General features: G+C 41.0%; 2 protein-coding genes across 2 annotated transcripts; one reads left to right on the top strand and one right to left on the bottom strand.

The window, feature by feature from the left end:
- Positions 1 to 3,848: 3,848 nt before the first annotated feature.
- On the bottom strand, positions 3,849 to 21,196 carry LOC121622961 (cGMP-dependent protein kinase 1-like). The gene is made up of 20 exons (XM_041960052.1): positions 20,983 to 21,196; positions 18,905 to 19,040; positions 18,767 to 18,833; positions 18,594 to 18,693; positions 16,276 to 16,389; positions 10,621 to 10,726; positions 10,469 to 10,532; positions 10,237 to 10,314; positions 8,634 to 8,728; positions 7,400 to 7,465; positions 7,201 to 7,275; positions 6,917 to 7,013; positions 6,688 to 6,827; positions 5,232 to 5,321; positions 5,014 to 5,155; positions 4,761 to 4,924; positions 4,336 to 4,458; positions 4,185 to 4,247; positions 4,023 to 4,089; positions 3,849 to 3,947 (listed from the first exon to the last, which is right to left on the bottom strand). Exons 1-20 carry the CDS (start codon positions 21,194 to 21,196, stop codon positions 3,849 to 3,851), a joined length of 2,100 nt encoding a protein of 699 aa, XP_041815986.1.
- Positions 21,197 to 21,213: 17 nt separating this feature from the next.
- Positions 21,214 to 25,273, top strand: LOC121623445 (EKC/KEOPS complex subunit Lage3). The gene is made up of 4 exons (XM_041960718.1): positions 21,214 to 21,298; positions 23,054 to 23,186; positions 24,124 to 24,252; positions 24,343 to 25,273. The coding sequence occupies exons 1-4, from the start codon at positions 21,214 to 21,216 to the stop codon at positions 24,455 to 24,457; spliced, it is 462 nt and encodes a 153-aa protein (XP_041816652.1). The 3' UTR covers positions 24,458 to 25,273.
- The last annotated feature ends 2,173 nt before the right edge of the window (positions 25,274 to 27,446 follow it).

The raw sequence follows: 27,446 nt of genomic DNA, 5'->3' as shown, positions 1-27,446 counted from the left end.
TCATCACCCAGAGGAAGTGAAGTACACACGAGCACGCCGACGACAACGATCAGAACAACAATCTGTAATCAGAGACAGAGAAGCAACACACATACAAACAATAGAAATATACCCTAAAAACAAACACACAGAGATGACAACGAACAGCACAGATCCATACTAAATAAAAATCAAGAAAAATGTTTAAAAAAATGAAAAGATGAATGATAATAGCAATTAAATGGTTTATAACACATTATAGGGCAGTTGGAAGCAGATTTGAGGGCATTTTAATTAACATAGCTGTCAGCAATTGCAGAAAAAGTTAGAGTTCCCAAAATGTCAAAGAATTCTTTAATTGTGTAACTTCATTTTTTTAAATTTAATTAGATTTAAGTGTTTACTCAACTTTTACACGTTCAGTCTTTTACTCTTTCAAAGAGTCAAAAGGTGTGAATAGTGAAAAAATGCTTCAGAGTCCACCTGCAGCTAGCAGGCTAAGCTAACGTTAGCTCCATTACTGGCCGTGCTGCCGGAGGAAATGTGGAAAAATCAGTGTGTCTTATCTGTGCGTCACTTATCAGTGACTTGTGAGAGCGTCGTTAGTGGAAGTGGCTGCGTTTCCATCATGGCCTGGTTCACCACAGGAACCAGTGAACCTCACACACCTCTGCTGGCTGCAGGGCCTGGAGGTCAGCCGGCGCTGATAAACATCTCCCACCTCTCACGCTTTTAGTTTTCATTAACTGCCCCTCCAGCGCCGGAGCCGTGTGGAAAAACAGCCACCTCTGAGGCTCGATGAAGCCCAGCTCCATGTATTATTTTAATCTTTAATTAGTTCCCTGATTTCAACCGAACACAGTGAAAAGAGTCCTCATAAACACAACATTTAGTCACATAAAACCACAACCAAAGGAATGTTATTGTTAGCGTAGAGACGCTTTTCTGACAACGTGTTTCAGCAAAATACCACAAAACATATAAATAGCATTTAAACCACATCCATATGGACATATGGTACAGCGCAAAGAGACAGACTATAAAAGGACGACTGAGGGAGAATCAAAGGAAACAGTCAGTCAGTCAGAAAACGGCCCGGAAACAGAAAACCAAGAAGAAGAATTCACGTGTTTGGTTTGAATGCAAAAATAGTACAAATAAAGTGTGAATAACAAAGTTGATTCAAACACTGAGGAAACATAAACCACGATCCACACAAACAGAATACGAATGAGGTTTTAACCCGCGTGGAGCTTTCTAATGGCACGTGTGATAAACGTTTGTGGTGGATTATATGTCAACTATGAAAGAAGAAGAAAAAGTTTGGGAAAATAAATTGAAAACATTCTCAGAAAAAAGTCCGAGTATTAAAATCTCAACATGAAATTGTCATAGTAATAGTTTGTAATAGTTTGACTTTTATTTTAAAAAAAATTTTTTTTGTGTGAAATTGTCTCTTTATTCTGCAGATTTGACTTTTTGTAGCAGATGTAGCTAGCTAGCTATAAGCTATGTTAGCTCCATTAGTTGGTTGAAAACACTGTCTGACTTTTAAATGTTTGCAGCAGATTTGTTTTAAAACAAGAACAAAAAGATCTTGATATGAAACAGTGAGGCTAAAGCTAACAGGTCAGGCATTATTCTCAAATTTGCAGCTAGCTCGCCCTTTTATAGGACTAGAAATGAAATGAAATGGTCACACTCATGTTATAATGTTCAGAAAGTATTTTGCACTTTAATGAGAAAAATGGTTTTTAAGTTGGGGATAAACAGATCATTAAATGTGATATCTGATGGAAGTTTGGTTGAAGCTGCGCGTTTAAATCAAATCAAATTGCAGCAGGCCATAGCTGCTTACGTTAGCTTAAACTCTGATACAGCATCATACAGGACCAAATGTTACTGAGTGGATGTGCTCGTTGTTAAAAGGGCTTTTTCTATCGTAACCTCACACGCTAATCGAAGCTTTAATCACGTCCTTCACCTGGAAGTAAATGCAGAATTACCGCTGTAAGTTGTAAGCTAGTTAGCCGAACATGCTAACAATTGTATTTAGAACAAACACTGTTAAATGAACTTCTTTTCAGCTCTTTTGTTTGATGTTTTGTGAAGGCTAAAGAAAGACATGACCCTAAACTATTCATATCGCTTGAACGAGGAAAACAAAGGCCTCGTTAAGGTTGTTGAAGTACGGGTATAATGGAGGAAGGGTTTAGCAAACGGTCAGTTCCTCATAAACTACTGGTCATTGAAAAGAAGAAGAAAACAGCATTAAATTGAGAACAGTGTTAGAAGAAAACGTTTTTCCTGTCAGCTGCAGACCAGATTCGCCTTCTCTGCTCATAAATGTCACATCTCAGTAACTTGGGGATTGTAGAGAAGCCCAGCTGTCCCTGCCATGCTTACCCCTGTGGTTTTGGTGCTTATACTGAATCAACTCTGACGTATTTCTTATATCCCAGCAGGCCCGGTACCTGAAGGCAACACAGTGCTCTTATGTTCAGTCGGTATGATTCGACAATGATCTTCACATCTCACAAAGAAATGTTGAGCTATCTCCTGAAGGCACCTCGAAGAGACTGCAAGCTAAACACAGGTGAGGAAGAAAATCATAACGACGTTGAGACTGAAATCACAGAACGACGGGGACAGAAGCAGCAGAGATGCTGTGTGAGACAGCTGCTTCTCTTTCAAATGAAATCTGCTGTTAAACCCCTCTTTTGTTGGGCTTTCTGAGCAGATGGACCCTGAAACATAATGAGAACCCAGCTGGGAAAATGCTGAAAACAGAATAACTTTGTGTAATACGTTATGATGAAGAGGTTTTAATCTATGTGCTTTGAGAATACTGAACATGATAAATCTTTGCTGTGATATTCTGTATTCTGTTGACCTTCAGGGCCACTATCAGGAGAAAAAAATGAGATCTCAAAAAAGGTGCTTTTAACCCCTTAACGCTGATTGTGACGAATTCGCATCACACCACTTTAATCTACATTGCAGCCGAATCGCAGCCGCTTTGTGCATATTCAACACACACCTAGGAACCTTTTGCAAGCACTGGTTTCTCGTCAGACCGGTCAAAGTGAAAGAACTCCTGTTCTAATTGTTGTTACAATGTAATGGTTGTAAGCCAATTTTTTGAAATACATTTTTGAATGGCTTTTTTATGATGTTTTTTTATGCACATTTATGAATTTTGAAAAAAAAAGGATTTTTATTGCATTTAAGCTTTAACGCCTGTTGTCGCTAATTTGCATCATACCTAAATTTATATCGATTGTATGTGCTACAGAAAAATTAACAAACTCCTCTTAATTTAGGATCAATTTGAAAGCAAAACCACAAAGAATTAATTTTTTTATATAATTCAAAATAAATTCAGGCGTCAAGGGGTTAAAGAAAAAGAGTATCAAAGTGTACGGTGTAACCTTATTCTTAGCTATAGATTAAAAAAACAAGTTAAAATCATAAGTCGTTTTTGAGATATTCTGACTTTTTCTCAATAAATTAATAGTTAATTCTCTAAATATTAGCATTTATTGTAAAACACTTAATTCTAATGAAGTGTTAGTGATGTATTATGATTATTCTCAACATTTAAAAAAAAATGTCCTAAATTTCAAAAAACTTTATTTTACTACCACTTGTTCTTGTAATATAACGACTTTTTACTCAACAAGTTTTACTCCGAAGATCTGTGTTTTTTACTCCTTGATTGTGATTATTGTATTATCTACTATATTTAATCTGTTTTCTTGGCTTTTCACGTTCTTATTTTGACGTTTGGTGCAAACATTCATAAGAAATGAAAAGCTTGAACTCTTTCTAACATGGCTTCAGTATCTCCCCCCGAGAATCACATCCTGTTAAAACTCAAGGTCCCAGCCAGACTCTTCATCAGGAGGAGGGTCCTCTGCATCCTCTGGGAAATAGTCAAAGTTGCTGTTGTCCAGCGGCCCGTCCACCTGAAAGAAGAACGGAGAACGTTAACGCTCTCATCTGTGTACTGTTAGCTCACAGAGACACTGGAGGATACCCACTGTAGGTGTGAATGGAGAGTCAATCGTCCCCTGGCGGAGGCCGTCCCAGTTGAAACCCTCAAACCACCTGAAGGACAAGGACATGTTACCATGACTACAGTGTCATCTCCTATAGAGAGCACTGAGAGTGAAATCCCATGACGAGCATCTTTACTGTCTCACTTGTGTTTCTGGATATCCTTGACTCCATTTTTCTGATTTCCCAGCCTCTCTGAAGGATTGTCCCTGAGAAACATACAGATTGCAAAGATGCTGAAAAGGTGAACCGTCCCTCTGTTCTACGTCAAATGTGCAGTTAAGGCGGACTGACAACCTGCAGAGTCGTTTAATGAGGTTGGCAGCACTCTTGGTGATCTTCTTAGGAAACTCGATCATGTCGATGCCTCTCAGGATGATGTTGTAGGTCTTCATGGGGTCAGAGCCTGAAAATGGAGGACTGAAGACAGAGAGAAGAAACAAACAGCGGCTTCATTTATTCAACCCAGAACCAAACTGGTTTATCTGAGCTCTAACATTCAGTCTAATGGACAATTTTCTTTTTTTGCATTCGGTCGTCAGTGGTGGAAGAAGAACTCAGATCGTTTCCTTAAGTAAAAGCAGAAATACCACAGAGTAGAAAAAAAAGTAAAAGCATTCAAAATGCTACTCACTGTGATATTAGTACTTTTACTTCGGTTCAGGATCTGAATACTTCCTCCACCACTGGATAATAGAAATATATAACATCTGCTGGTGTACCTGCCACTAAGCAGCTCAAAGACCAGTATTCCCAGAGACCAGCAGTCAGCTGAACTGTCGTGGCCTTTGTTCAGGATGATCTCAGGGGCCACATACTCAGGGGTCCCACAAAATGTCCACGTCTTCTTACCCAGACCCACCTTCTTAGCAAAGCCGAAGTCCACCTGAGCAAAAGAAACACACATGAAGAGTGTTTTCTGTGTCAAACACCTGACCCACATTGTCCTGTTATATCTGGTAACCGTGTCCACACCAGCTTGGCGTATCCTCGGTGGTCCAGTATGATGTTCTCGGGTTTGAGGTCTCTGTAGATGATCCCTCTGGAGTGCAGGAATGCCAGAGCCTCTATGACGCAGCTGGTGTAGAATCGGGTGGTGCCGTCATCAAACGACCCCCTGAAAGACAAAGCGCTGGCCCTGAGGACGTCATGGTCTTTCGTAGCTGAGCACACAAACACACACGGTCACGCACCTGTCTCGCAGTAGCGTCCACAGTTCTCCCCCGAGGCAGGCCTCCAGCAGCATGTAGAGATATTTAGAGTCTCTGAAGGTCCGATACAACCTGCAGGAAGGCAGAAGTGTGTTCAAGAGTGAATGCAAATACCGATCTCAAAGTACAGATGCAGCAGAGGAGAGCATCCAGTTCTGCACCTGAGATCCACATGTCCAAACTGTATCCATTCATTATCCACTTAGCTTAGCTTTGGGCGCAAATTAAACAAGGTTTTCAGATATTTAAGAACTAAAAAGATTCTAATTATGGAAACTCAACTTTTGCCAGATAGATTATTTACGTATTATGTCTTTAATCTGTAAATTCTTTCAGTATACGGCTCTTTGCTTTGCACGGTGGCTCAGTGGTTAGCACTGTCGCCTCATAGCTAAAAGGTCCTGCATTCATATCAGTATAGTTTACACAGACAAGAGGACATGCTTCATTCAGGATTTATTGTCACGCTAGAGACTAAGCTAACATGCTAGCATGTTCTGGCTGGCTACCATGTTAGCTGTTAGCTTGCTGGCTGCGGTATGTCATAAACTAACTCTGCCAGCAGTCAGTACATTGCTTCTAGAGACAAACATTTTGTGAAGACGCATGTGTTGCTTTGTTGTGTCGCTCTCTGGTGTGACTGGTTATAACCAGTAGAGAGATTCATAAAGTTACACACTGTTTGCTAACATATGCTAGCATTAGCCAGTGCTACTACCAGACAAAGTTTCCAAGTTGGAGGAATATTTCTGTATGTATCAAAGAGGAATCTGGTCATGAACCCTAAAGCAGTGATCCACAGAAAGCTGCACTCATCAACACTGGATCTGTACAGATTCTTTGACACGAAGTGAGCTCAGACCATCCAGGTGGGAACGTAACCAGATATGGAGGAAGGATTCAAACCTTCACTTCATTAAAAGTACTAATATCATACTACCGAAAATATTCCTGCATTGAAAATGTTACTTACTAGTATTAAATAGATTGCAGTGAAATGTCCCTGTGACTGTTCCACTGTTCTGTCTGATCTCATTAGATTACTGTCACTCAGTTGTTCATGTCAAAGCAGGATTTTACTGTTGGAGCTGGTTGAGCTTCATTTTCCACTATTTTGTATCAGACTGCAACTAATGATTCTTTTCATTCTGGATCAATCTGCTGATTATTTTTCCATTAACTGATCAATCGTTCGGTTTGGAAACATTGTGAAAATAGTGAGAAATGTGGTGACGATGAGGCCAAAGTGACGCCTTCACAGTAGTCCAACAGTCCAAAGCTCCACATTATTACAAACACATTCAGATCATTCAGAGGAAAAGCAGCAGAAGAGAAAGTCACCTCTGAAGATCAGATCCTCTGAAGAAGTGTGATGCACTTTTAATAAACACCTGTATGGATCCTGGCGGCGGTCAGGAACATGAAAATACCGTCTGACCTGATGATGAACGGACTGTGAGCCTCCATCATGATGCGGCGCTCTGACAGGATGTGGCCCTGCTGGCTGGTGTCCAGGATGTGCCGTTTCTTCAACACCTTCAGGGCGAACGATCGACTGGCGTCGTTCTTTAACTGCACCTGAACGCACAAACACACGCTCAGCACAGACAGACACGAATACCATGTGTTTAAACACCTTAAGCTTCTTCAAACACACACACACTGACCAGCTCCACTCGACTGAAGCCTCCCATCCCCAGAGTGCAGATTATATTGAAATCACTCAGTGAGACGCTGGAGAAGAAATCAGCCTCTGCCTGCAGTCTACAGAGAGGAGTGCGGGACACGTTAACGAAGAGGATTCAATGAGTCAAAGCCAGAAGATGTCCATGCTGCACAGGACAGCACACAGCTGGGTTAGAGGAACAGCATCAATCAAGTTTCCATCCAAAATAACTCAAACTGTTCCAGAAAGTTATGAATCCACTCTGAAAGAAGTGAATGAACTCACTTTGCTTTGACCTCATCGCTGTCATACTGCTTGTTGTTGACATCATCCAGTCCTCCGATCAGCTGTTTGAAAGACCTGAGACACACGAGCAAATGAGCAACTGAGCAAGTAACACAAAGATGCCTTTAAAGCGAGCGAACCGCAGACTCCACCTGGGCGTGAAAACGGATGTTCAGGCTCAACAAAGACCCTCACTCACTCTCTGTCGATGACCAGACATGTGACGTCTCCCACGGCCGTGACGCTGGCTGTACGAACGTCCTCTCTGCAAGCACAGACACATGAACTAAAAACGCAGGCTTAGATTGTCTGATGCTGTCGGACTGACAAGCAGTCTGCAGCGGCGTGTTGTGTAGTCCTTCATGAAATATGAACACTAACAGCTTGAGAATGCTAAATTAAAATGCTTCAGTGTTTTGCAGATGATTTTACACCAGAGGTTCGTAGATTCACAGGAAGCTGTTGTTTTCCATTCATTTCATTGTGAAAGCTTCAAACCTAGTTGAAACAGACGCCAGGAGTGAATATAACAGGAAAAACCATTTTAGCATGATGTTTTGTTGATGATGTCTGACCACGTCTTTCCACGTCTTGAGGAAAGGGAGAACTGGTCTTGGTCCTCTATGCCTACTCCATGAAGGTGTGTTCAGGTGTGTCCAGACAGAGGATTTTAGAGTTTTTTGGATTATAACCGTTTGTTCAGATGGGAAAGATGCTGCGAGTTTATCAGATACGTTCATCTGGCATCATTTACTATTTTGAGATGATTTAGGGACATGCTGGTGGTTGACTGCAGTCTGTGAAGTCACTGAACCTCAAACTTATCAGTCAGTTAGCATTACACACATTTGTGGGTGTTGGTCTGTTGTCTTTGTCAGATTAGTGGGGTTTTTTTATTGTGACAGAGAGATTTCCTAAAGCAAGCTTAAAACTTGAGAATATGGTCTCAGTCTCGGGTTAGGTTCCAGCCTCAGATTCAGAAGTCAGTTGGGTCTGAAAGGCAAGGGGTTTGGGTCTTGGTTTTACACCACACTCACTGCATCTCTTTCTCGCTAGCTTACGGCTAACATCAGTACAGCTGATACATTTGCAGTTTCAGGTGAATCAGCATGAGCTGCATGAACGAGGTAAAGCAAACAAATTCGTGTGAACGACATGTGGCAAAACTTTGCTTTGCTTTTTGCCTGAACACACCTGTAGAGGTTTTACTGCAGTATAACAACACCTGTGTACTTCCACCTTTGATCACACAGGATGCGTCCTGCCTCTAGAGGTCACAGAGCTCGCTGCATCTGAACACTGACCTCTGAGGGTCTCTGGTGAAGACTTGAAGGTGGGAAATCTAAAAGCATTTTGAATGTTAGGGTGTGAAGGAGGACGTGTGGCTCTCGTTGAATTCATGTAATGTGTGTGTATGTGTATGCGTGTTTCACCCTTTCAGAGCCTGCTCTCCAAACCAGTCCCCTTTAGAGAGAGTCTTCACGGTCACCGGCTCGTCATTGGCTGAGTTGTGCTGAGAAACTTTCACCTGTGGGCGTCACAGATCACAGCATCTTCATCTTTCACTTTCCAGGTTGTCACTTTTTTCTCATTGCACAGTAATGCAGTTATGAGCTAAAACTGTCTCCTTGCTGTTGCCTTAAAATTTGCCATTTGCGTCAACTGAACAGACAGTATCACATTATCCTTTTTCACAATGTCCATTTGTACTTGTTTGTCCTCTGGATTTGATTTTCCTGCTGCGTTTGACATCTCACCGGTACAAAGCTTTTTGACAGCTGGTCAGAGCATCCTTACAAGGACCATCATAGCTTAAACACGGTCCCTGATGGATTCAGGTAACTAATGCCATGCAAAATGCTTTTTTGCCAAGATAGTGACGGAAAGTGAAGTTTGTTCATCATAGTGAACAAATGTTCTTCACATCAAACCCAAGAAGGTCGGGGTTTCAAGGGTTCACTATGATTGGATGATTCCGTTGCCTTTTTAGGAAAACAGTATGGCCTGCCAAAAAAAACATTTTCCTAACAGACCTCCATCATAAAAGAGACTTAACACCTCCAACTGCAAACTACACCAACTACTTTACTTTGTATTATGACTTTTTAATCCATGGAGGATTAATCTTAAACTTAATAAAACTTTACCTGAGTCTCATCCTAATGTAGGGCTGAGAGGGCGGGGCCAGTGAGAGAAACTCCACTGAGCATGTGCAGTAGGTCACAAACTTACTTGAGCGCATGAGCCAAAAATGGGTTAAACATGCAAAAGCACAAATATTGCCCTTTAAGTAACAGATTTTTCACCATAGACATGACATATAATTCATTACAGTACGCAGTAATCTGGTTTGTGGAACCCAGCCCCGTCGCCAGAGGACACTTCGTTCATCGCAAAGTTTCATGAAGGTCTTGAAACACAGTAAATCACATGCTCACAGCTCCACGTGGCGTTTTGTCAGTCAACAGTACGACAGAATAAAAATGGCATTATTAAGAAATAAACTTCAGTCATAAAGATAACTGCACTGACAACCTAAGTGCTGCTGTTGGCTGAAAACTGCGTCTGACCTTTATTTAGTTGATGCTGGAAAAGCTGTTTGAATCCAGTCCGAACCTTCAGAAGCAGCAGATCAATAATCCCACAGAGAAATTACAGGACACAACAAAATATCACAGGAGCCCACCTGGAAGTCTCTCAATAATCAAAACAACAGTAACCGTGGGTGACGGGAACTGGAAGAGGAGGGCCATTACATGACAGGAACAAAAACAATTCCCATAATGCACCTCAGCCACTTGGGGGAGGGGGTCGCTGCAGCCTGACAGCAGACCCTGACGTGTGTTGCACATCAATGAGAACGCATGACACCGCAGCTCCATGACGACAGACCCAGAGCCCTGCGTCCAGACTCGAGCCTTGAAACCACCTGACCTCTCACCTTTCCCCCGTTTCCCCCCTCTTTCCCTCTGCGTTAATTACTCTCTTTTCACCTCCCAATAAGTCCTTCATTCTCTTGTCAGCCCTCTTCCTCACCTGTCCTTCACTGATGATGAAGAATGTGTCTCCGCTGGCTCCCTGACGGATAATGTAATCACAGTCGCCGTAATGAGTCTGAGAGAAAGCAGAGAGATGTGAATCATGTGCACACAATTCCTCGGATTACTGAACAGAATGTGTCTGACGGTTTGTGTTTGTCGGACGGAAGAACAGATGGCAGAAACATCTGCACATCTGTGAACGAGCGCTTAGAATAGAAAAACGTCACCTCCTCCAGAACATCCGCCAGTTTGCTGAGAATGTCCTCAGGTAGCGACTGAAAGGAGGGAACGCTGCGAGGAGAGTTTACAGGTGTGAGTCAGTCTCATGTGGCGAGAGCTCGAAACAGTCAGGTAGCGAGCAGGTGTACATGAGCCATACCTGCGGAGGAAGTCTGTGTACTGGGAATGTTTGATGAGACCAGTCCTCATCATGATGGTCTGGAAGCCCTGTCGGTCAATCGCCCAGAGCTTGATGTCAGTCAGGGCTGCGGACAGACGGACAGATGGACAGAAAAGGCTTTAACACTTCATGCTGTCTGCTCTGATGAATAGAGTTTTACATCAGAAAAGATGCTGAACATGTTGTGAATCAGCACGTTCGAATGTTCAGACATTCAGCCAGTGGGAAAATATTCTGCTTCTGATGACGAGGATGACTCATTGTCTCCTCTGAAGAAGGTGCTTGAAAACACAACACTCGTGGTCTATTGCTGTGTCTATATTTTCAACTGCTTTACAGCTCTGAAGGTCAAATGTAGCTGTGAGCTCATACACCAGCCATTAGCACCCAAGAGAAATGTGTTTTTTATGTACAGTGAATTTATATCACGCTCAAAGGTTTCAGTTACAGGTGTGAAAGAGGGGGACAAAGTTTGGGCCGCTGCTATCATGTAACCACTATCATCAGATCATTCTCTTTGAGTTTGGTCTGAGTTTGAGTTTGTCCAGACCATCTCCATCATGAAGAACAGAAATCTGCAGATGGATCCAGCACTTCAGGCCCTCAGTGACTCCTCAGACTTACAGACATGCAGCTATACTCACAGAAAAGGAACAAGAAATATGGCTGGCTGGTATGTCAGCAGCCAAGAAGCTTATATTGATCAGTGCTGGACACCCCCACAACGTTACTTGCATCATTTGTCAGGTCTTGCGTGACCTTTGAATACTTTTTGTTTTGTCAGCATTTAAAACAAGCTTATTTTAGAGTTCTGAAATGCAGCGGAAGCAGACCGTAGACCTGCAACAGCCAGATCAGTGGTGTATAACGTTGTATCATCTGCATAAAAAAAAATATAGCAACGTGGAGACGCACAGATTGTGCTATTCATATATATGGTGAATAGAAGACGATCAAGAACAGAACCTCGCTCGACTCAACAAATTTCATTCAAAAACCCAAATCAGCCGTGTCTTATTGTTTCTCTAAGTACTTTCTGACTTCCTGCTGAAAATGGAAATATTAAAAAAACAAACAAAAAAAACACACCAATATATACTTTGATGTTTAAATAGCTTAATCAGCAGCTCGCTGTAGTTTTTATGGTTTCAGTTAAAGGTCAACAATTCATATCACTATTGAGTTTTTAATTTTCCTGAACCTTTACTGAGAGCTGTGAGAGTCAGAAGAGAATCGTAAAAAAGTTTTATTATGTTTTAGTTGCAACAAGTCGAACTACTTCAGGTGGAATAATGTTTCTCTCTAATGTGTTTACTGTTACAGTTCAGCAACAGTAAATATATTACAATAATACTGTAATAATATAACTGCAATTTCTAGGAAACACGGTTGATATATATATAATGTTCTTTTCATAATGCATTGTTCTTCTGAGACAACAGAAGCATTTCTTAAAACGAAAATTTCCTCAAGGAAAAGAAACAGAAAGAAACAAGAGAGCACACACAAACACACACACACACACACACACACACACACACACACACAAACACACACACAAACTCTCCACTCGAACACAACCAAACTTTTTCTTCTTGTTCCTTCGCTGTGACGTTCGAGCTTTGCTGTGCAGAATGACGTCTGTTCAGTCTGCTTTCACCTTCATCTGCTCACCCTGAATCTCAGTCTAACACCTGGATTTACCTGCAGGGTTTGTGACATCACAACTAGTTTGAAACCAATCAGGGTCCAGTATGAAAGTTACACAAGTGTGATGTGGAAACATGAAGCTTTCAGGACACAAAGACACATTTTGTGTCCAGTTGTTAAACTTCTTAAAAGAAAATTATTGGGATATTTATAGATTCTGGATTTTTCAAGCAGATGTAATTCTAAGATTTAACTTTTGTGGAGAAAAGATTCACAGTATTTTTATACGCTATAAAACATGTCTGGAGGTGCTCTTGATCCATCACAGCTGAAAGCATAATGCCAACCTGAAAAGCTGAACCAAACCTGAACCTTTAAACCAAATCTTTCCTCCTTTGAAGTCGTGAGGACCAGCCAGCGTGTCCTCACTGTGATTGTGTGAAACTGAGGCTGAAACACACGTACAGCGGTGGTTATCTGCCTTTTATAATCCCGTCAAAGGTTTCATTTCACAAGCTGTTTACATCCTGCTGCTGTGCGTCACAGTGGGAACCAGCACACCGTATCTGACCATCTTTACCTCATAAAGGACATGCGTCTAAATCCAGAATGGCAGGTGACACTGAACTGGTTTTCTCTGACTGCATTCGATGACTTTCTGTTTAATCGCCTTTCATCTTCCATGTTGCTATAGAAACATCAGGAAACAGATCTTCCTGTGCATCCATCACATTTATTTAAATGTGAAGCCATCTCTGCTACCCTCTCTGGACCCGTATTCACCTCACCTGGTCGTACTACAGCACTGCTCATTGCTCACAGCCACGGCTTCATTTTACAGTTTGAAAGAGCGCTCTGTCAGTTTGTTCTGGAGGGAGCTTTCTTCACTGGGGGGAAATAACCCTTAATGATGTCTTCATGGTTATCTCAGCTCAGTTTGGCACAGGGGATTCAAACTACCGGCCCAGAGGACATATTCAGCCTGCCAGACAATCCCACAAGGCTTATTCCTACATGATTACAATTTCTAGTTAAATCCAGCCATGGAATTAACCTTTCTTCAGTTTGGGTTTTTTTCCCTTTCCCTTTTATTGAAGCAGTCATTACATTTTCCAATAAGGCTGCAAATTCTGAGTTTAAAAATGATTTGTTTTAATTTCACATTTAATATTTAGCTGCAACAAACTGTTCAACTTGTCAACATGCAGCGTTTTCAAACCCACACTTGGTTTGATCTGATGCAAATCAGAGAATGAGTTAGAGAAATATTCAGGTGAACCAAAATGCATCACTAAAGGCCACAGAAGAATGGAAGGTCCTGAAGTAGGAAACTACCTGCCCAAATATGAAGAAGCTAGTCCAGGTCAGACCTCGATTCAAGAACTGTTTAGCTCAAATTTAAACACCTGATCATGTTCCCACTGACAGAACAGCACAGCTCTGAAAACATCCATAAACACTTCATCTACAAACAGAAGTACTCTGATTTACTGCACTGTACATGACACTGAAACACCTCTTTCTAAAGCTAAAAGAAAAGCAGAGCTGGAGCACAGACAGTTTCAAAAGAGGTGGAGCACTGATGATTTTTTTCTTGCAGGTTAATGCGGCTGGTAGCCATCTCATCTCCATGAAAACGATCTGAGGTAGCATTAGTTGACTTGGAGCAGGAGAAAGTCCAGTTCTGCACCTTCTAACTATGCTGTTCAAAATACATGTAGCTTAAAGCTGGGAAATGATATACATGTGCAGTGAATTGATGACTGGCTGTAGTACAGTAGTAGTAGTTAATGGTCAGACTAATTGTCCCTGTTTCCAGTCTGGATGCTAAGCAAAGCTAGACCACTATTTGCTGTAGCTTAATATTTAGCATACAGATGTAAGAGTGGTGTCAGTCTCCTACAAAAATGCAAATAAGCAGATGTCTCAAAATGCTGAACTGATCCTTTAAGTTCATATGGAGGGTTGGTTTTCAAACAGCTGCCTTACTACAAGTGTAGCGGACAGCAGCAACATGGTCATTCAGGTGGAGTCGTGTTTATGTCACCTGATGAGCGTCAGTCCAGTATTCTGTCTCTTTAAGCTCTGTTTTTGGTCTCCTGAGGGAATATCTGCTCTTTCGCTGCTCAACGCTGCACTTGTTGTTCACCAGCTGGTCTCTGACTGAGTCTGTCTGCTGTTTAGTGCTAAAAACTGAAGAGGCAAAACATTACAACTGAATCCCAGAAAACTACAACAATGAGCTGAAAGACACAAAAACGCTGCGCTAGTTTAATGCATAAGAAAAAAAACTCCTGCCTCTGTCCAGGAAAACATGAAAGGGAACTGATGGCTGATTTCTTTTGGGCTGATCAATGTCTCTCTCTCTTTCACTCACTTGAATGACATTGAAAAACACAAGGACGCTGATTGAAAGAGGCTCACAGAGAAGAAAGAAGATGAACTCAGGACCCCATTTAAAGATTAATGTGTTTTAAAGATCTGGCAGATTTTTGTTATACCTCACACAGCCAAGAACAAGAGTGCTGTCAACAAATTCTTGCCAAAAACACACCGTCTCATCAGTCGGGGTCTAGGCGTCCGTCCAGCTCATCAAAGTGATGCACACACAAACAAAAATCAGTTTCACAGCACATCCATCATCTGAAGCTCGACCATCAGCCAGGAAAATGAAGGGATTTGAGTTGCAAAGCGTAAACATGCAGAGTGCTGTGGCATCAGTGAAGAGGTGAATCAAACAGGATGAAAAGCGACACAAGTTAACGTCTGAAGAGTTTTCCCCTTCAGACACAGTGACATGAGACACACGTCAACCCAGTTCTAATCCTGCGTCCCTGTTGTTCAGCGTCTCTTCTTAAATGTTCAAAAATCATTCTTTCATTTTCCTACAAAACTGTTTTTGATGACTCAACTCAGATAAATTTATCCAGTCAAATGTGATTTGGGGAGACCAGATTAGCTCGTTCATCATATCAAACCACACTGTTAAAGGAAATATGCTTATTTGGCTCCATTATGCGATTAAAGAAGATTGATGCCACTGTGATGTCTGCATGATAACTTTGAACCTGCAATCTGCAGCTTGTTAGCTTAGCTTAGCGTAGTAGCCTACAACACTGGAAACAGCTAGCCTGGCGCTGTCCAGAAGTAACGGCACTCACTGATTAATATTATTTTATCTTGTTTGTTTAAACAGTAGAAAAATGTTAAAGTGTAAAAATGTCAGTTCAGCAACTCAATTTACTCAAGTGTTCTACTTCTAGCTTCCTGGAATCTTTGCCGGTTGCCTGGCAACTGCTCAGCAACAGGCAACGCTTGTTGAAAATAAGCCTGCTAGCATTACTGTGTTTATTATTCTACTATTTACTGATAAATAAAGAACAAGGAGAGGTGAAAGATGGTCGTCTGGATCTACTTCTTCTGTTTCATTGTGTGAATATTTAAGGGCGATTTTATTGATTGTGAATCAAAGTTTCCAGTAAAAAAGAAAGAAAGCTGAATCTTCTACAGAAATCACGTAGTCTCACTTTAAAATGGATCAAAAGAGTCAGATTGATATTGCAGAACTCCACAGCAACGTGTGGCAAATGTGCCATAAGTGAGTGTGTTTGGGTGCAGCAGCCTTTTGAAAGAGCTGCACAGGTGAAGCAGCAGCGAGGAAGACTTTCAGACACATGGGTGTTTATTAACGAGGAGAAGAGGCGTGATGTTTGTGGCTGATGTGGCCGTTTTCATTTGTCACTGAATGAATAAATGTTATCTGCCATTAAAGCATTTTCACAGCCTGACTTTCTTTCTCTGCCAGCAGCTCTGATGGATGCAGCGGCCTTCACCGCTGCTGTCAGGGTCAAACATCTGCGTCACTGACTGGCAGAATCATCAGCCATTTTCACCATTTCTGAACATCAAATTGCTAGAAAATAATGGGCTTGTTGGTGGGAGCGGTGTGTAATAAGCGTGTGCTTGTGTGTGTTCTTGTGCTACCTGTTACTGTTGCTGTGCGAGTGCAGTTGTACAGGATCGCCAGTTCTCCAAACACTTTCCCTGGACCGATGGTGCATAATTTCTTTCCTTGTTTCGTCACCTCGACCATTCCCTCTGTGGACACACAGCGAAAATGCTAACATCAGCATGCTCACAATGCAAATATTAACATGTTAACTTAACATTCAGGTTCCCTTTGGATACACTGTGTTCACTTTGGTGATCCTCTGGCTTTCATAGCACCATCAGCAGGTCATTTTTATTAAACTAGTCTAAAAGTGAGAAAACAGTCCAAATTGAGTACAAATTAATTTATCAAATTAATTTTAAAAATATTGTCTATATTATCAGAGTCATTTGAAAACAGTGGTTTCATAATCACATTCTTTAATAGCCAAATTGTGCTTTAAATGCAGCTGAAATGTGCAGCACTGTGAACATTGCACATTATCCAGCAATGTAAATGTGTCTATTAATGAAATAATACAACGATCAATTGCTTTAAGTAGTTAATTATTACAAATGAATTCTTTCTCTTTTCCTTCATATTCTTTATTGTTCTGCTCCCCCGGTCCAGTAGGTGGTGGTAAGACTTTATGAAACTACAAGAAATCACATTTACGTCCAGTTGTGTGATTTAAGACGCCTTTTTTACCTGTTGCAACAAGAAACCAAAACACCAGAGCCAAATGTTCTGGAGCTAGCTATGCTAAAGATAATGTTGTTAGCTGCTATGCTGAGTTACCACAAGGCAAAGTACAGCATCATGGCAGTAAAATTAAATAACAGAAATTTTTCTGTATGTTTTCATGTATGAAAAGACCCAAAAAAAAAGAATTTCAAAACTATAAGTAAATTATTTAAACAGCATTTGTATAAGAATGATTCTGTCACAAGCAACTGTTCGACTACTCGCCATTCAGAGGACGCCATGAATTCAAAAGAGAGGAGCGAGCCTCTGTTGAGAGCTGAAAGAGATAAACTGAACAATGCGGCTCCATCAGCGGCGTCTGAAAGGGAGATGAAGGAGCAACACGCCGCTGAAGAGTGTGAAAGACTTCCTGTCCTCGTCCTTGAACGACAGGAAGACTTGACAGCAGAGGAGTGAAGCTGTCGGGAACATGTGACTGAAGTGGACTGAAGCTACATCACAGGTTTCCGTGCATTTTTCCATGCAGTGTGTGTGTGTGTGAGCGGCCATAACATTTATCACCACACACACACAACGCCTTCCAGACACTGACCTCACCATGATATCACCTGACTGCTGCCACGCTCCATGTCTCCTCCTGCTGTTTCCTGCCCGCCGGCCTTTCTCTCTCCTCCTTCTTCTTCTCTGATGGAGCTCTGCTTCTCTGGCTGTGCTCAGATAAATGGGCTGTCTGTCGGCATCAGTCTAATTCAGCCTTGGATTACTTTGGTCCCGCTAAGCAGAAGAGGATTCATTCTGGAGAGGGGACAGCTTGAGGACAGCTATTCTTCACAGAGGCCTCGTTGGCGTGTCTTTAAATGTGTGGACGTTCATGGTCCCACAGGATGAACCCTCAGCGATAACTCCTTTATCGTATCTTTGCAAAATGTTTGTTTCCAGATACAAGGTGACGACTCACATGGCTAGATGGTGAACTACTGTTGCTGCCAAGCTAACTGATAGCATGTTAGCCAGCAAGGAGCCAGTGAGTAACAACAGCTCTCCAAGCTAGCTGACTTATTTACATACAAGTGCAGAAAATCGTCACACCAGCGTGACCATGTTCAGTCCATCACGCAGTATCCCATGAAACCTGCACACGCTACAGGAACGGTGCGCATGTTGCTAAATTAAGATATTCTTTGATTTTTTCTTCATTTTTATTTTAACTAACTTCATGTGAGTCTGTTTCTGCTTTTTAAGGACTCTTTAACCTCACTTTGTTTCTTGAACTTGAGCTATCTTACTTGCTAATTGTTAGCTCTGATGCTAATTGGCCCCAATTCACACCATTCATTCAACAGACATTTGCAACAGTGGCTCCTGTCTCGTCAGTGCGTTCATCTGCTGTGCAGCAGTTTGCAGTTTTGGATGGTGACACGCAGCTAATACGCTGCTAGCTTCCTTTGTTCTGGCCTCTGTGTTTGCTCAGTCAGCTCTGTCAGTGGCTTCCTATTGGTCAAATTCACGTCAGAGTCCAAACAAGCAAAAGGTGTGTGTGGAATTATTGCATTATCGTATGTTAATCCACTGATCATGATTCCACTGAGTTGCAGTGATTTATGCTCAATGCCGTCGCTGAGATAATGACCAGAGGCAACAGGTCATGTCAAACACACAGCCTTACCCTCTAGAACGTAGACCGTGGAGCCGTCATCGCCCTCCTGGATGACGCAGCAGCCTTTGGCCAGGCTGGTGGGATGCATACAGTCCATGATGGTGAGGATCTGCACGCACGAGCCAACACATGAGCTGACGTTTAAATGAACAGGAAGAGGATGGTCGCAGGTGCGTCATTACCTGCCCCTGCTCCAGATGTTTCATGAAGTCGTTGTCTGTCAGAGCCCTCTGGATCAGCTCCCTGGACCTGCAAACACACAAACAGGTCAGTGTGTGTGTGTGTGTGTGTGTGTGTGTGTGTGTGTGTCCTGAGCTCACTCTTTGGTCTTGCAGTAGCTGGTGAGGGTAACATCAGTGAGCTGGGAGGGGTCCAGCGCTGTGGGCTCTGCAGAGATAGCTTGTCTCTTTGTGCGCTGAGGCTCATCAGGAGCTGCTGGAGCCTGAACTGCTGCTCCTTATAGACACAACCAGAGAGACCACATTTCAGCAGGATCAACTGGTCTGTTGCATCCGGATGCATGAGCCGCCGGGCCCCCATTAACCCCTCATTCCTCCACCTCTCTCTCTCGCTCTAGATTTACCGGGCAGTGGTTTCATTGAGTAGATTAACAGGGAGCTCCACCAATGTTTCTGCTCAGCGTGTGTTTTCAGGTGTTGCATATAAGTAGTACAAAGGTTTCAGTGAAGTCTGATAAATGTCCTCAAGTGATGTCACTTGAGTCAGCGTCATTTGAAGACGACAAGTTTGAAACTGAAACAAACCTGTTGGAGTTAGAAAGACGTGAGTTGAGCAAACCTCTGTAGCTGCTGCTCAGCTCTCCTACAGGCTACATTAGCTGCTACTAGCATAACACAAGCTACCACCCCACTGTCAGCAGCCAAGTTGCATTGTGGGTAATGTAGGCAAACAGGTTTGGCCAGAAAGAAGAATATGTGGAATAAAAGAGATAATATCTCAGGTTCTGATCCTTTAAAAAAAAAAAAAAAAAAACTATCCACAGGAGTAAAATGATCAATCATTTAATTTAGGAAACAACTGTGAAATAATCCATATCTTCCATGTTCAACTCAAATATTCAAGGCAATATTATTTTTATACTCTTTTTGTATATAATGCATGTATATATAGTTTTTATTCTCCATTCTTTTTCTACATCTTTTTATTCATCATTCAGTCATCCTTAACCTTTACGCTGCAGCTCACCTCACCTCAGACACAGAGGCCTCAGCAGCTGAGGTTATGACCTCTGTGTTTTTACTGGGAATTTAACAACCTGGAGGCAGCTTCAGTTCAAATTCAAGGTCGTTTATCTTCCAGCTGTAAAGAAAGTACGGCTGAAATGAAATATCGTGTCTTCAGGATGTAAAACCAAATCAAACATAAAGCATCTCGAGTGTGTGGGTGCATCATAAATGTATAAAAATAAACACTGAATATTTACATCCAGCATTTTTTTCTTACTTTTTAGGCCGGTAAATAAATAATTCAGCATTTCATCACCAACATTTTATTCCTGCAGTTACAATATTATTAATAATAAAACATCAAAACTCAGCTGATTTGGTGTCTGGTTAAAGTGGGGGAGTTTATATAACCTCAGTGTTTATTATATCTGATTACAGGCCTGCGTCTGACTTACAGCCATTCACATCCCTAAGTACTAATACTACACTGAAAATACTCCTTTACAAGTAAAAGTCCTGAATCCATCCACCACTGCTGATAAGATATGTTTTTGTTAACATGCTAATACTCGGTAATCTGTACAACTTATTTTGTGCGATGTTACATATTCTTAGTTTGATTAGATATATTTTTGTGCATTTATTGTGTATTTGTTGCTAGTCTTGTTTAATCTGATCTTGTCTTGTTTTATCTTATCTTATCTTGTTTTATCTTATCTTATCTTGTCTTGTTTTATCTTATCTTACCTTGTCTTGTTTTATCTGATCTTATCTTGTTTTATCTTACCTTGTCTTGTTTTATCTGATCTTATCTTGTTTTATCTTATCTTATCTTGTTTTATCTTATCTTATCTTGTCTTGTTTTATCTGATCTTATCTTGTTTTATCTTATCTTATCTTGTTTTATCTTATCTTATCTTATCTTATCTTGTTTTATCTTATCTGATCTTATCTTGTTTTATCTTATCTTGTCTTGTTTTATCTGATCTTATCTTGTTTTATCTTATCTTATCTTGTTTTATCTTATCTGACCTTATCTTGTTTTTACTTATCTCTGTTTGCATGTATTGATTGTTGAAGTGAAAATGTTTGGATGGAAACGCGTGCTGTCACAGTTGGTTTTCAGGGTTCTGGTCTGAGCGCAGACACGCTGTTTTCCGTCAGGAGTCGGGTCACTTTGAGTCCACCTGAACCGGCAGGTGCTGACACACCTGTGTTTACCGTGTCCCCGGAGTTGGCCGCGTGCTGCGAGGCGCTGCGGTGTCGGTCCAGCTCGACCTGCAGCTGCCGTATCAGGTCATCTTTGGTGTCCAGCTCCAGCTCCAGCTCATCGATGAGAGCGTCTCTCTGTCGGAGCTCCTCGATCTTCAGCTGCAGAGCCAGCTGCAGGTCCCGCAGGGTGCCGGCGCTCTTCGACCCGGCCATGTCCAAAAACTCGTGCAATGCAGGAGGAAGAGGAAGAGGAAGAGGCGGCACACTGTGGACATTTACAGCTGCGGACAGCTGGACTGCCGGCAGGGCTGGAAAGTATAAAGTACATTTACTCAAGTGTTCTACTTCTAATTTTCATTTTCTGCTACTTCAAACTTCTACTCTCGGGTACTTTTTACTGCACCAGCCTTAATTTACTGGATTTGATAATGTTAGTCATTAGTTACTTTGCAGATTTAGATAACTAATACGAAATATAAATCAGAATAAATGACGATGTCTTAAAGATAAAACTTAATTGATCCAGGTGAAATTTAGCAGCTGCAACATTAAATAAACGAACACATGATCGAATCAATAATTAGAATTCAATAACATAGAATAAATATTATGGTGAAATGGACCATATTCTGCATAATGACTACTATTACTTCTGGTATTTTGCCAATACTTATTTTACGTCAGTTAAATGATAACAGAGTATTTGTACTCTGTGGTGTTTTGAGGTAACAGATGGTTGGTCCCATCAGCCTCAGTGAAAGTACACAGTGAATATTTCCTCGCCATTCATTCATCATGTACTCACTTTGTTAAAGTCCGGATCGTTGAAACGCAGCTGTGGTGAGACGCGTCCAGCCGCAGGAGGAGGCGCGGTCCCCGCTCCTTTCTGCCTCTTAATTTCCGATAAAGAGGTAATCAATTATCGGAACTATTCACACATGGACACGACGTCGCGCTCGTCGATAGAACAACATGAGCAGCAGCGGGATCAGTCGGACAGAGACGAAGCTTCAGTTTGGACTCGAAGGATGAAGCGACGCGCAGATGCGCACAGCTGAGTTTGACAGCGCGACTACAAAATAAAAGTATTCACATCCTTTACTTCAGTAAAAAAAACAAAAAACAAACCTACTAATACCACAGTGTAAAATACTCTGTTACAAGTTAAATGTAGCTGATAACTTGAGTAAAAGTATAATCAAAATTAAAATGTACTTGAAGTATTGAAGTAAAAGTATTGAGTGCAGTAAAATGTCCCTGTGAGTGTTCTGTCTGATCTCAGATTGTTGTGACTCAGTCGTTCATGCCAAAGCAGGTTTTTACTGTCAGAGCTGGTTGAGCTTCATTTGTATCAGACTGCAACCAATGATTCTTTTAATTCTGGTGATCATTTTCTTCATTAATCGATTGATTTTTGGTTTGGAAACATTGTGAAAATAGTGAGAAATGTGATGACAATGAGCCCAAAGTGACGCCTTCACAATGTTCAGCTTTAAAGTACAAGAACTTTCATTTTAATTTTAAGTATTTTTGCTTTATATTGAAGCTACTTTCTACTCCACTACATTTATTTGATCTCTTAAGTTACTTGCAGATGAAGATATTAAAAACCTATAATGAGCAAATAAAACACAAGGTATTATTACACACATTATAACACCTTATTATTGCTGTTCCCATCTGCTGCTGTAACACTGCAAATTGTCCTGCCATGGGATTAATAAATTATCTTATTTTATCTTATCTGATTACATAAAGCACCCAACAGTTCGTATAATGAGTTAAATTAGCTTTAAGTACCATTTGCTGATGATATTTAATGTGGGAGTTCAACCAAGAACAGAATGTTTTTACATTGCGTTATCACTACTTTTACTTAATAACTGATGAATAACATTTCATGACAAAAAGCCTCTTTTTTAAATACTGAAGGTGTGTCTGTTATAGTCAGTACATTATCGACATAATCAGAATTTATTTTATTTTTATTTATGTCACTTTTGCTGTGATTACTCCGTTATGCCGCTGGGGGCAGCAGCGCACCATCACCGTGTCTGTTCTACCGGACAGGAAGTTCGAGCCGGAAGTCCGTCGTCTTCTTCTCCTTCTTTATGTTTGCCGGAAACTTCATTCACTTTTGCACAACAAACACGATGGCGGCGACAGACGGAGAAACAAACCATGAAAAAGACAAACTGGAGTTGTATCCTTTCATTTCACCCCCGACGTTTATCATTTTTGTGTTTTTTGTACTTCGGTCTTTATTTTCATTCAGGAAAAGACGCCACGAACGTCAGTTAGTTGCACTATTACGGTGCTGAAACGGGTTAGTTTGGCCTGTTTTCATTAGCAGAGGATTTTTTTCAGAGCTAACATGAGCATGTTTTGATCCCAGCTGTTCTAGCAGGTTTATTACTGACAATCAGAGGTGTAAGAAGTAATTTAGGCCTGTTACTCAAGTAAAAGTACTCATACAACAGTGTAGAAATACTCCGTTATAAAAAATGTCACTATTTTATTCATGTCTCAGTGAAAGTGCAAAGGTATTGCAATCAAAATATACTTAAAGTGCAAAAGGGAAAAGTACTCATTATGCAGAATAGTTATTTCAGAATCCAACACATTATATTATTGTATTAGAATTATTGATGCATTAATGTGTTCATCACCTTTCAGCTTTATGTACAGCAGGCAAGCTTATGGATTTTACTCTCAGGATCAATAAAATTTGATCTCAAATATTAATACATCCTAATTTATTTATAGATTATAGTTCATATTATTAATCTGAATCTGCGAAGGAACTGAAGTTATCACATTAATGTAGTGCAGTAAAAAGTATAATGTTTCCACCTGAATAAGTTTAAAGTAGCTGAAAATGGAAGTACCCAAGTAAAGTACAAGTACCTCAGAAGTGTACTTGAGTAAATGTACTTCATTACTTCTCACCACTGCTGACAGTATATATGTAAGGTGTGATGCCAGTGAACAAACAGAAGAAGTGAAAACAGTTTGAATGGAAACTCTTGTTGGATTTTCAGGGTTCTGGAGGACAGGAAGCAGAGAAGATTTTTGCCAAGGGACATCCTGTAGATGTTATGTTATTTTCTTTAAGATTCATCTTCCTTGACCCTCCTCAGTTCTCTGGACGTTCCCTTCCCGTCGTCTCGTGAGGCCGCCATCGTTCTGTGCTCGCTGGCGCCGGACCGAGAGCCGAGGAAAGGTGGCATCAGCAAACAGCTGTCGGTGTCCGGCAGCACGCTGTCTGTGTGAGAGACTCTGCTTCAGACCTGCTCAGCCTTTATGTGACCGTCGCACTGTTGACGTCTTCCACTGAACTTCTTCTTCATGTGTTTCAGGAGGTGGAGCGCAGATGAAGCTCGAATCCTCAGAGTGTCTGTGAACTCGTTTCTGGATCATCTGTCGCTTGTTATGGAGACCATGGAGATGTTTGGTCCTCCTGTTTCCCACTGAGGCTGGACAGTAGTTTCACGACTGATTTCATTCCCTCGTCTTCCACTTGGACTCTTCAGGTGTGACAGGTTGTTACCGTTACGACTGGCAGCTTAACGCGTGTGATGAAACTGTTTGTTTTAAGGAGGAAAATCTGTTTGCTTCAGTGGAACCAAGGAGCCGGTGCTTCGACTGTGGTGGGGGTTTTTTTATTTAAATGTCCGTTGTTAAAGCAAAAGGCTGCTGTTACCTGACAGAGCAGACATCGATCCGCTGCATTTGGGCTCAAACAGTGGATTGATCAAATTATTAAATCAAACTAAAGTATTCTCTGGTTCCAGCTTTCCAAATGTTTCTGTTTTACATCTTTGTAAATCAATTACTGAAGGACGTCACCTCGGTCTCTGAAACTGTGACGGACATTTCTGATTATTTTCTAGCATTTTATAAACTAAACGATCCATCAAAAAGATGATCAGAAGATGAATCGTTTGCTCTTTATTATATCCTCCACAATTTAGCATTTATGTCCTTTTTTCAGATCAATACTTGAGAAAGTATTTGTCACCAACTCCAACTGCCAGTGAAACATCCATTATTGGAGGCTCCTGTGTGAACAGAAAAGAAATGATAATTCTAGTTATAACTGCTGACAGACACTGAACATTAAATAACACGTTAAATAACCTTATGTCTGCTCAAAGCTACATTATAGTGTGTTATAAACCACTGATTATATGTTATGAGTCAGTAAAAATGATGATAAAAATAACGATAAGTTACAGCCTGAATCTACACAATAAAATGTTTGGTGGTGAAATGAGTTTTGTGCTTTTTACTTTATTCATTCATAACAGTTCAGTAAACATTCAACGTGCTGAATATGTCAGAATGACAAACATGATTTATTTATCAGAACAGTCAGTTTGAGTTTTAAATGTTCGGAAAGTTGAAGTGGCTGAAATTAGTATTTTTTCTAATAATACAGCAGATGAGTTGTCATTTCAAAAAGCGTTTGTGGTAATGATGACGTGCAGAGAATGAAAAACACTGTCAGATCAGCAGGGGGCGCCAGATGATTAAAAAATTCATCCCTTTTTTTTTTTTTTTTTTTTTTTCCTGATTTTGTTTCAGAGCAGAAAAATCATTTTTCTGTGAGGGGAAATAAAAATGTTCACACCTCTCTGTCAGCTGTGTGGTAACGAGTTCAATCCAAACATTCATTTGTCCGTCCTCGTTATGAGCTGCGAGGTAAACACCTGTGTGTCACTGACGGGATGATAAGTTGAAAACTTCACAGCGGAAAGGAAATGAAGCTCCACAGGACTGACTGAGCTCTAATGAAACTTCAGACGACGCAAACAGACGATCGGACTTCTTTTTTTCTCCTGCAAACGTCAGCTGTGTTCAGCTGGTTTTCACAGTAAAAGCACGAAGTTACTTTGAAAGTCATTTCTGTAGAAGCACAGACGTGATTCCTTCCACTGCTCGATCTCTGTCAGGTGGAATTACATGAATAAGCATGCAGGTGTGTTCATACTCAGATTATTCTGTGATGCCGAGATGATTCCTGCTGTTCTTTCTCAACGAGGGGAGATAATCTGTTCGTCTGACTAAAAGACATCTCCATTTACCAGCTGCAGAATTTCAATATATTCAATACATTTACTCAAGTACTGTATATTATGTACAAATATGAGGTGCTTGAGTCTTTTCATGATACTTTCTACTACATCTCAGAGGAAAATATTTTACTTTTTACTCCACTACATTTATTTGACAGCTTTACTGATTGCTGCTTTTCATCTGAATGATTTGAATGTATTTGTAATAATGTGGAGCTTTGGACTAAACGAACACTGTGAAGGCGTCACTTTGGCCTCATCGTCACCACATTTCTCACTATTTTCACAAAATTTCCAAACCAAACGATCGATCGATTGATGGAGAAAATAATCAGCAGATTGATCCAGAATGAAAAGAATCATTAGTTGCAGTCTGATACAAAATAGTGTCAAATTAAGCTCAACCAGCTCTAACAGTAAAATCCTGCTTTGACATGAACGACTGAGTCACGATAATCTAATGAGATCAGACAGAACAGTAGAACAGTCACAGGGTCACATTTTAGTGCTTTTTGAGAGATTAAACTGTGTTGACTTTGTTTATTTTTATTTTTGAAACCACGTCACCACTGACAGTTTCATCCTTTCTGACATGTTCTCTACATAGAGGTGTTTATATAGTACAGAGGAGCATTGTGACTCAGAACAATCAACCATTATAACAGAGACTCGTCATCTTGCTCTTTATGTTGTGAAGCTGTTGAAAAGCAGAAAGAAACTCTTAATGACAAAGAAATGAATGACGTGAACAGAAACCAGGTCTATGAGCTGCATTCTCATTGTGGGTTTGTGCATTAATGCTCATTATTGTAGCTCTCTGCAGGACATCAGGCGACGTGACTGTGGGAGGGAAAAGGCCGACTGGGCAGCTGAAAAGCTTGTGCAGCGGACTGACACGCTCTTTATTGTGTGATCTGAAAAAGCTCTTTAAAAAGCTGTTTTTAGCCTCTTCAGCAGCACATCAGCGTCGCTCTGTCTGCCTGATATATCTCCACAACTGATGGACGGACTGTCATGAAATGATCCAACAGATACTCATGATCCCCAGAGGATGAAAATCCTCTTCAGTTGTGCTCTAGCACCACCATCAGGTCAACATGTTAATGCGTCCAATACTGTGGTTTGCAAATATCTTCAGAACTAATGACATTCCCATCAGCCTCTGCTGGACTTTGTGTTGAATTTAAATGTTAGCATGCTAACACGCTAAAGCCTGCTAAACCTCAGCTTCAGATTGTACTCCAGGGGTGGGCAATTATTTTTTCCATGGGGCCACATGAGAAACAGAAAACAGCTCTCATCCAAAGCCAAGGAGAAAAAGCCAAAACTTGCCACTTCACGTTGCAGCTAAAGCCCGAGGATGCAGGATTGCTGCATCCCTGGAT

Source organism: Chelmon rostratus, chromosome 19, assembly GCF_017976325.1.
Source record: "Chelmon rostratus isolate fCheRos1 chromosome 19, fCheRos1.pri, whole genome shotgun sequence".
Lineage (NCBI taxonomy): Eukaryota > Metazoa > Chordata > Actinopteri > Chaetodontiformes > Chaetodontidae > Chelmon > Chelmon rostratus.
Note: the sequence above shows the minus strand (reverse complement) of the source record. Positions and strands in the feature narration are given on the sequence as shown.